The following is a 10,031-nucleotide window of genomic DNA, read 5'->3' as shown; positions in this document are numbered from 1 at the left end:
TGATTACTTTTTTGTGTCAGATCTTATTGTTTATAATATGAACATTAAAAAAAGACTTGACTTATTAAACATTATCACTCTTTTCATTTTCTCAGCGCCGCCTCCAGCTCGACTGACCCGACAGTCAATTGAACTCGTCAAAGAGAGTCTGGAGAAGTCCAACAAGACTGTTTTCCCTGGCTCTGAACCGCAACTGTTTGTTACAAAACTACAGCAGTCTCAGCCGCAACAACAGCAACAGCCACAACAACCTTCAACGCAGCAACAGCAACAACAACGTAAGAACAAGTTAGTAGTGCCACCCCTGAGGATCAAGAAGGAGGAGAAGCATTACGTCATCGAGCAAGGAGGAGAGAAATCTTCCCTGGCCATGACCATCAAGTTGTCGGACAGCGGAACAGCCACCATCAAACCTGTAGGAGGTGGTGGAGGAAGTAGCGCAACGACCACACCCACCACTGGCGCCCTGGAGAAGACGAATGTTCCTGCAGGTCTCAAAGATCCCAAATCGGGAAGTGAGAAACCAGCAGGTGCCCAAGAGCTGGGCTTGTTTTCTGGTGTGGCCGTGGACCCCGAGCCGGTCAAGGTCACGCCTTCGCTGTCGCAGACTCGAAAGTTGGATGAGCTGTCTATGGCGCCGTCTCCTAGCCCGGTCAGCACTGTGCCCCTCCAGGTACAGAAGGGAGGGAAGGAAGGAGGTGTCGGAGCTGTGTCTGTCCCTACACTGGCCCAGACTTCTCTGTCTCAGCCTCCACCGTCCCCTCACTTGCCCATGATGTCCTCGGGGGCTGCCTCCATGACCACAGGTCTGCCGGTCAAATCCTCGGCCGTGAACCCAGCGGGCAGTGGCCCTCAAGCTCTGAAGCAGGTGTGGACGACCCAGCACCAGGAGGCGCTGCAGCGACGGGCCTCCCCCTCCCCCCACCTCCCCCCTCAACACATGGCCAACCCGCCCCAGCTCCCCTCCCCTGGCCTGCTGCACCAGCCACAGCGGCCGCCCAGCTCCCACCAGGAGGCGCCGGGGAAACGCCCGCCCAGCGTGCACGGCCAGCCACCTCTCCGGCCTGGGGAGCGGCAAGGCAAGGGAGGGAAGCATGGAGTTCTGGACATCCCAGCAGATCTGGCGGCCAAGAACCCAGAGACCCAGAAACTTCGGCCTGTAAGTTGTCTGTTTTTCTGGTTTCTGTATTCTGGCTGCATGGAATGATGTCTGTTTTTTTTGTTCATTAAAAAAAATTATTATATAAAAAAGGGGGCATCTGAGTAAAATTCTGTCATATTATTCTATCATGAAGTGTGTAATTTCCAAAATCAATAAGAATGGGGGGAGGGGGGGGGGGTAGTTTCATAATTAGACTAAGTTGCCCACATGAGTACTGCAGACAGCTTTAGTTTTTTCAAGTGAGATTTTGGATTAGGAACTAGTATAATCTCTTATCAAAACATACTTTGGGTTCTCTTGTCATAACTGTTTAAAATGATAGTAATATTGTATTTTAATTGCCTTGATACTGAACATTTTCACCACGAAGAGAGCTTATTGAGTTTCATTAACACCTTTATCTTACATTTGTTCCTTGTTATGAGGGAGAACAGTTAATATGAAAAATGCTCTTATTCAACAAAGCTTGCAGCATGAGAACCAGTATGTTTATAATTGACATAAGGAATAATGACATTTTTTATGGTAGATGGTTGGAGGGTACCATTAGAGGTCGGTCCTTTAAAAAAAATTCTTACCCCTCTATTGTTTTTTGTCTGTTTATCTGTCTGTGTGTCTGTTTGTCTGACTTCCTCTTTCCCTGCTGTAAAGGACAGATATTGATGTCGATGTGCTTTTCCATTCTCAAAACTAACACTTGCGATGCGTTAGTGTCTCTTTAAGCACTCTGTCACTCTCACTGCCTCTAGAGAAATCAGTAATGGTAAAATTTCTTCACAGGGTTTGCCAGTAAGGGGATCAATGGTTCACATGACTCAGAGAAGTGAATTTTTCCTTCAGATGTCGGTTTTTACGGCTTTTATTATGCTTTGTTTGAAAACAATTTTTTTTTATTAAGAAAGTTTTGTTGTTGTAGTTTTTTAAAAATATTTCTGTTTTCAATTTTCAGTTGAATTTGTGTTTGAAAATATGGGGTATTTCTTCCATCTGAAATTCTTGTGTGTTTATGTACTTAGTACATAGTGCCTTATATCTTTGGTCATTTGAAAATTCACTGTTATTGGGAGTTTGAGAAATGTTAGTCCTGAAGATATGTGGCTGATCTCAAAATAAATTACTTTCTTCTGTCTTTAATAGAAGTGAGTTGGTTCAACTTGATGAAGGAAGACCTCAAGTGTGTGGAGGAAAAAAGTATTTCAGAATCAGTGATATCTCTCTCTTCTCTCCCCCCCCCACTTCTTTCAATTAAATGTAAAAGAGATTGCTTTGTATATTCAGATTACGTTGGTTGTCAGCATTTTGACTGAAATTTGCCCTCGTTTTCTGCTTGATATCCGAGTGGCAATGGGAAGTAAGGAAAGATTTATAGGTTGTTTTTTTTCCTCAAGTATAGCGACCATATTGTGTTGCAAGTGCTATAAAACTTTTGTAAACCGTAACCAATTTTTTTAAAAACACCATCATAATATTTGGGTAGTTGTAGGATGCCACTGGGAGGTCCTATTTCTCTTATCTTTCCCTCTGTTCTTTGTTGTTTCCGACATTTTTAACACCCCCTAGCACTAAATGGTCTTACTGTTTTTGAATCGATGTGCTTCTTTTTGCTCAAAACTTGCTTCCTGTGACTCCTTGTGGACTGATAGGTTTTTATGTCTGCCTGTCTTTAATACACTCCCCCCCCCAAAAAAAAATCCTGCTGTCCCTGACCATTATAGGATCAACATGTTTCTCTTCACTCAAACCATCATCCTTATGCAGTTGTGAGCGTTGTAAAACCTCTACTAAAACAAAAACTAAACCATCATCCTATGTCCTATGTCTCTCCTCACAGGGCATGTTTGGCTTTGGTGGCGTGCCCCCAGCTCACTCGAGCCAGAGGCCGTTCATGATGCCTCCCGACCAGCAAGGGGCCCCATCTGGTCCCCCCGGCCACCACCCCATGCACTACCCAGGGCCCACCAGCACTGCCAAGTCCCCGTCCATCCCGCTGATCAAGGCGGGTAACGGAGACGTGCGATCTCGGACACCGCCGGTCACTTCGGCCATGCTGTACGCCGGTGTGGTCTCAGATCCCCCCCACTCACTGTCACCTACCTCGGCTAGTCCAGAAGGCCAGGTATGTCCAAGGCCCCTCTTTAAGATTTCTTAAATTGTTTAATTCTGTCCAACTCTTTTTTTCTACTAATGCACATGATAGTTTTTTTCTTTTCTTGGAAAGCAAAGCAAAGAAAAGAAAGAAAGAAAAAAGGCTTTTTACTGTTGTAGTTGAGCCTTTTGTGACTGTCTATGATTTTCTTTCAATCTGGTGAACAAAATGGTATTCTCAAGATGAAGCACTCGGTTGACAGTAGGTTTAGGACCTATGCTTCTTGAAACAGATTTTTAAAAATGTGTGTCATAGAATATTGCTGTTTTATAAAGAAAGGCCTTATATGCCACGACTTCTTTTCTTTCTCTTTTTTTGTCTATTTGTCTGCCTGCCTCACTTTTCACCTGCACTAAATGATGGTTATTGTGTGGATGTTCTACTCGTTACTCAAACTAAAATATCTTTTCTTACCTTACCTTACCTCACCTTTCAAGTGGTTGGCGGGTGCCCTTGCATGGTTTGCTCCTTCTTTCCTATCAAACATCTATCATCGTTATCTCTCCTCCTTCTTTTTTGTTTATGTTAGGCCCTACTGTCTTGTAACACATTTATTCTTCTTTATTGTGTTGCCGTAAACTCTTACTAAAAATACTAAAACTAAATCTATTCTTCCGCACTTATATGACTTAATTGTGTTGCAAGTGCCGTAAAACTCTTACTAAAACTTACCTTACCTTACCTTACCTTACCCTACTTTACCTTACCTTACCTTACCTTACCTTACCTTACCTTACCTTACCTTACCTTACCTTACCTTACCTTACCTTACCTTACCTTACCTTACCTTACCTTACCTTACCTTACCTTACCTTTCCTTACCTTTCCTTTCCTTTCCTTTCCTTTCCTTTCCTTTCCTTTCCTTTCCTTTCCTTATTTTATCTTATCTTACACACAGCTTGATGTTTTCTGTTTCCAGGTGATTGAGAGACTGCCCAACCCTATGAGACAGGGAGAGCCAGGCCCGTCCTCCTCACCCTTCCGACTGACCACCCCACACCACCAGGACCCCTCACGCTTCATCAAGGGTAAGTTTTTGTTTTATTTATTTGGCAAGGGCAAATATTCTCGCAATGCAAAAGTGAGGGGTTGGAGGGCACCACTGGAAGGTTTCATTCTTTTTTTTTTTCTCTTTTGGTGCCAAAATGTGGTGCCTGCTTAATAAGAGCCTTTTGGTGTGCAGTGAAAGTTTTTAACTCAAATGGATTAAATTCAGACTTTTCGAAGGACTACAGTATGTGAGACAGTTTGATGTTGTGGTGACAAAGATACTTGTTGTGCAAGTGGTTGGAAGGCTCCAATGGTAGGACCTTCTTTTCTTTCCCTCTCTAGTTTTTCTGTTTGTTTTACTCTTTCTTGGCACTGAATGACTGGTAGTTATTCTGTTTCTGTTTGCTCAAATAACAAACTATATCTTCAGATGACCTTGGTCGCGACGGTCACCCCTCTGCCCACGGCGAGCGTCCCGCATCCCATGAGCGGGCCTACCAGCAGATGGTGGAGCACCGCCATCTACAGCACCACCTGCTAGCCCTGGCTCAACACGAGACGGCCCTCTCAGCGGCTGAGGAGGAGTTTGCTCGGAGTGAGGCCAACCGCAACGCAGAAGTGGCCCGCAATCTGGCTGCTGTCCACACGGCAATGAGAGGTCACGAGCCGGCTCGCAGCACCCCTGGAGGTCACGAGGCAGGGAGGAAAGGAGCTCTGCCCGTGTCTTCACAGACTATGGGCCACAACCAGGCCCTGAATCTGTCGGAGACTGACCGCGGCACGCCAAAGTCCACTCCTCCGCAGAGTCCCTTCAGCATGTCCTTCATGGATCGGAAGTCTGAGGCGGGCCGTGGGCTCCCGGCTGGTGTACCTCCCAGCGCCTTCATGCAGCCCAGCCCAGGCGGACACAGACCAGAAGGCCTCCCTCCCCACCTCTACCCACCAGACCTTCCTATCCCAGGCCTACCCCACGGGGCCTTTAGTATGGTCAGCCGTCTGCCCATCGACCCGCGAAGTATCTATGGCCAGGGTCAGCAACCACCCCCGCCCCATATTTTGGCCTCCCACTTCCCGCAGTTTCCACCAGGTGCTAGATTCCCGGGACTGGAACAGCATCTGGGAGAGAAAAAGGCTGAGGTGGAGCCGGGCTCGGTCATGTTACGCTCCCCGTCACCCAGCCCCACGCTGCCGCGACAGATGCAGTCAGATCTCATCCTCCATGGGCGCATGTCGCACGACCACCCAGCCAGAGATAGTCCTGTGGTCATGTTGCAGGTACGAGCTCTAAATTGAATATAGATTGCTGATGCATTCTCTAGTATGTAGGTTTTTGTTTTGGTTTTTTTGCTGCCGAGTTAATAGTTTCTTAAAGTTGTACTTAATGTAGGTATCTTGTCATCCTTTGTGCTTCACTTAAACCATCCTCCACTCAAACAAACTTCCCGTACGTGCACACAGACCCACACAAGAGTAAAAGCTTTGATGTCTCTTGAGTCAATGAGTACCACTTTGCTTCCAGGTGACAGTATACTGTTCCCAGCAAAGTATTTGCAGGTCACTTTATTTTTCCGATAGGAAGAATCAAAATGATGCTCATCATTAATTTTGTTTCTGTCCCCATGTTTCACATTATTCATCGTGACTCTTGAGTCAAAACAATGAACATCATTCATCATATATATATCTTCCATTATGTTTCTCGTCTCACAGAGGTACCCAGTGATGTGGCAAGGCAGCCTCGCCTTGAAGAATGACCAGAGCTACGTGCAGATGCATTTCATTGCAGGCAACCGCCACCTGCCCAAACAGGCCTTGCCGCAGCCCATGCACAACGGTGTGGTGGCGCCGCTGCGCATCAGCCAGAGGATGAGGCTGGAGCAGACACAGCTGGAGGGTGTGGCCAAGCGTATGCAGGTGGGTGGCTGGTGTTGTGCTGTTGGTCATTATGGATTTGACATAGTCTTTGCAATCTTTTTCTTCAGTTTTATACAATGTCATGATTATGCTCATGATTCCAGATTTCTTTTTTGCAGAGCACTGTAAAACTTGCCAAACTGCCATTAGAAAAAGTTTATGCTGTATCTTAATCAGATGGTTGCACGTTCCTGCCTCCTATTTCATAAGTGGCATCTTGTTATTAAGTATCTAGCATACTTGGTAAGTGGTGGTTAAAGGTTACTTTTGTTAGGTTGTATTTCTTTACTCTCCCTTTTGTTAGCAGTCTTACCTTTTCTCAACCTCACTGGTGATGCTGAACCTGGCTAGTTTCATATGTATTTTCACTGAACCCTTTGAGTGTGTTGATTGGAATGGATGGATGGGGACTTACACATGCATGTATGCAGAGAGAGAGAGAGAGGAGTGTACATTTTGACTTCCACTTCAACAAAACCCCTGAGATTGACGTACCAAGTCTCTGGGGTTCAAGAGAACCCAGGTTAAGAACCATTGCACTAAGTGATCGTTATTTTGTCAATATTGTTTCTCCTTACACACCAATGTGCCTTATTTTGTCCCAGTGTGAGGACGACTACTGCATCCTGATTGCCGTGGCCTGCGGGCGCGACCAGATGGACCTCAACAAACAGACACGTGCCCTGAACGAGGGATTCATCACCTACCTGAACACCAAGCAGGCTGCTGGCATTGTCAATGTCCCGCTTCCTGGCTCAGAACAAGTAAGTAGCACAACCTGTCTTCTGGACTGCTCAACCGCTACTTAAGTCTGATTGGTTTATCTGAGGGTGGAGTGGAGGATTGGCTTTGAGTTTGTGGTGGTTGGGAGGGGTGGTTGGCCCAGGCAAATTTTTTTTTTCTTTGTGCAATTCATTTTTGCAAATTTCCCCAGTTGAGATTCTGTGGGAACAAAATGTGCTTGGGGGGGGGCATGTATTAAGGTCATCTTCAATTGTCCATTGCATAAAAGTCGAATGCACTGAAAAATCCTATTCTTGATTTGGCTTGAAAAAGTACATGATATGGTTTACAGGTGAAATTAGCAGTTGTATTTTATCAATAATTTACACCCATTTTCACACTACTGAGAACTGATTAGGTCATATAGAAGTTTTAACGGATGCATTCTCTCTGCTTGTCGTGCAGGCTGGTTTCGTGGTGCACATCTTCCCTCCGTGTGAGTTTGTGGACAACTCTGTGGCGCAGCAGGGCAGTGTGGCCCTCATGGAACAGCTGAGAGAGCACCCACATGCCGTGGTTATCATTGCCACCACATAGACAACATCGCGGCTGTGAGGAGCACTCGTGTACACGACTATCATGGCTACCGTCAGACGAAGGATAGATACGTCTTCGTGTCCCTTCAGCACCGAGTCTGGACCACATCAAGGCTTAGGAGGATAATCATCGACAGATGTAACAGGCTGCAAGGCTGTATGCATCCTCGAGGAGCAAGGTGGCTGTCATAGGATGGTCGGAGAAGCTTTATTGTTGTGTCCTTCGAGGCACCAGTGGAGTGGAAATAAGCGGTTTTATCAATCAACACTCTGACTTGAGCAAAAGAAAGGGAATTTCAGAGTGACGACAACACAAGTTCCTGGTTTTAACATCTCGCAGACACGCACAGATTCAGAGACGTGCTGCTGGTCTCACAGTGAAACTTTCCCACCTGTGCTAAGTTTAGTCTGATCTCTGCAACAATGAGTTCAGACCAAAGTGTTGAGCCAGCAAGGCGGCACTACCCCTATCTTGATCTTTTCCCCCCCCCAAGTATTAATGAGAAGTCTGGGACAAGCAATGTGTCACTACAAGTCTCTTACGTTGCACCTTCTGCCCATGAATAAGACCCCTACCCTGCAACCCTTCCCTCCTCCCCTGTGTAAAAAAATTAACAAGAACAACTCCACTCGTCGAACAAGCAAGCACTCCGGTAACTCCTACATCAGCAGCTCCTGTCGCAAACCTGTAAAAAATCTGAGGGTGGCCTACCGCCTCTCTCAGGACAAAATGTGCCCCGTTCCCCCCATGATGCAGCTACCACAAGAAGTCTCCTCTTCAGACATGGGCACGTTTGTCCTTGGCTCCATGCCATCAGTACAGCACCCTGTGGTGGTGGCGGCAAGAAAAGGAATAACGCCAGTGTAACCCTCTGGGAGATAAAGCAGGTGCAGGTGCTGCTTCGGGGTTATTGCTTTACCACCGGTCTCCCAACCTAGAGAGAAAATAAACAATAGTAGAGTGGTGTAGGGTCCGACAGAGGACTCGCCCAGATCATAATCATGTTTTACTCGCGAACAAGAGTGTCCGATCATAATCATGTTTTACTCGAGAACAAGAGTCTGTCCACCTAGACTCTACATGCATTGTTAGAAGAGAACACTAAGATTGAGCTGGTTTTGGAGGATTTTAATAAAATTTCACTTAGATCTACTCTGCGTATGAACTTGTTGAAAAGGAAGTGATCCAGGTGATGTGCTGGCTTGAGTGTGGATGACTTCATGTGAACCTTCTGAAGGAAGTTTAACAAGTGCAGTGTTTTAGTGAAGTGGGTATTACTCTTGACAACTTTGAGAAAGGAAAAGCTCTCTGGAATGATGAGGACTAACAAATAGCAAATTTATCTTTGTGTTTTGTAACTGCACCAGAGAAAAAAAAATCTACAGATATGTGGATTTAAGCAAGTTATTTCATTAACTGTCTATGGAAGAAAGACAAATCCATGATGTGCGCGTTGGGCAAAGATATTGTTTCTGTTTGTGATGAGTTTGTCTAGCTTACTTGACTATGGCCGTAACAAGAGTGGGGATAAAGGTGCCTTGTGGCCTTTTGGCAGAAAGTCACAGGGCCCTGTCTTCTCAGTTTCGCTCTGACTCGATGTCTTGATCAGTTCGTTCAATCCATCCAACTGATTACATGCCATGTCTTGGCTCTTACGCTCCTGTTCTGTGCTATCTTCATGGGAATCATGATTTACTTTGGTGATTTCATCATCATCATTCTTGTCACTTCACCCTCATCGTCATTATTATTGTTTTTGTCATCGTTATTGTCCCAACTCAATTTCAGGAGCTTGCACCGACTTGTCGGGTTAGTTTTGCTGTTGGAATGAGTGGTGATGATTTTTTTTAAAGGGAATCGAGTGAAAGAAGAATTATTGGTCACTAATATGTGGAACATGTGACACACGAGATGTGTAACTTGTGACACACAAGGTGTGTAACGCGCAATACGCTTGTAGCGCGGTGAATGTTCCATGTTGTTGTGGTAACTCGGGGACAGACTTGTTTGGTTTTGTGAAAGGCTTCTCTATATAATACTATGGTACGTGTATGTAGTACGGCCCTGACTGTGGGGCAGGGGCCTGTGTGCTTGTACTGATGTAGCTGATGTAGTGTAGCCCCAGACCTCTTGTAGACACGCCTCGCTGCCTGGTGGTCTGCAGCTAGAACAGTGCTTCTTCACACACACACACACACACACGCACGCCCCTCCACACACACACACACACACACACACACACAAACACACACACACACACACACAAACACGCACAGTTACCCCCACCAACCACACACTCGCACACACAGTTACCCCCACCAACCACACACACACACACACACACACACATGCCTCCACACGTACACCTATGTGAATGCTTCCTTGCTTTGTGGGTGGGAGTCTATGTGGGGCTGAGAGAAAAACAAGTCTGGGACAAGTGGCCTGAAATTTGTGACATTTTTTTTTGTGATGGAGCCTCTTCAGTGGAGGAGTGGCACA

At 45.9% G+C, this 10,031-nt stretch overlaps 1 protein-coding gene across 1 annotated transcript in view; it reads left to right on the top strand.

The window, feature by feature from the left end:
• LOC101848332 overlaps positions 1-9,766 on the top strand; it is a gene marked incomplete at its 5' end in the record, with an annotated part of 37,750 nt that extends 27,984 nt beyond the window's left edge. The window contains 7 exon segments of the mRNA XM_013090870.2: positions 96-1,159; positions 2,994-3,278; positions 4,228-4,336; positions 4,729-5,573; positions 6,009-6,212; positions 6,818-6,976; positions 7,401-9,766. Of these exon segments, the coding sequence (XP_012946324.1) occupies positions 96-1,159; positions 2,994-3,278; positions 4,228-4,336; positions 4,729-5,573; positions 6,009-6,212; positions 6,818-6,976; positions 7,401-7,532 (2,798 nt within the window).
• Positions 9,767-10,031: the final 265 nt, after the last annotated feature.

This window comes from Aplysia californica, unplaced genomic scaffold (assembly GCF_000002075.1).
Source record: "Aplysia californica isolate F4 #8 unplaced genomic scaffold, AplCal3.0 scaffold01608, whole genome shotgun sequence".
NCBI classification, from domain to species: Eukaryota; Metazoa; Mollusca; class Gastropoda; order Aplysiida; family Aplysiidae; genus Aplysia; species Aplysia californica.
This window is presented reverse-complemented; position numbering and strand designations above follow the sequence as displayed.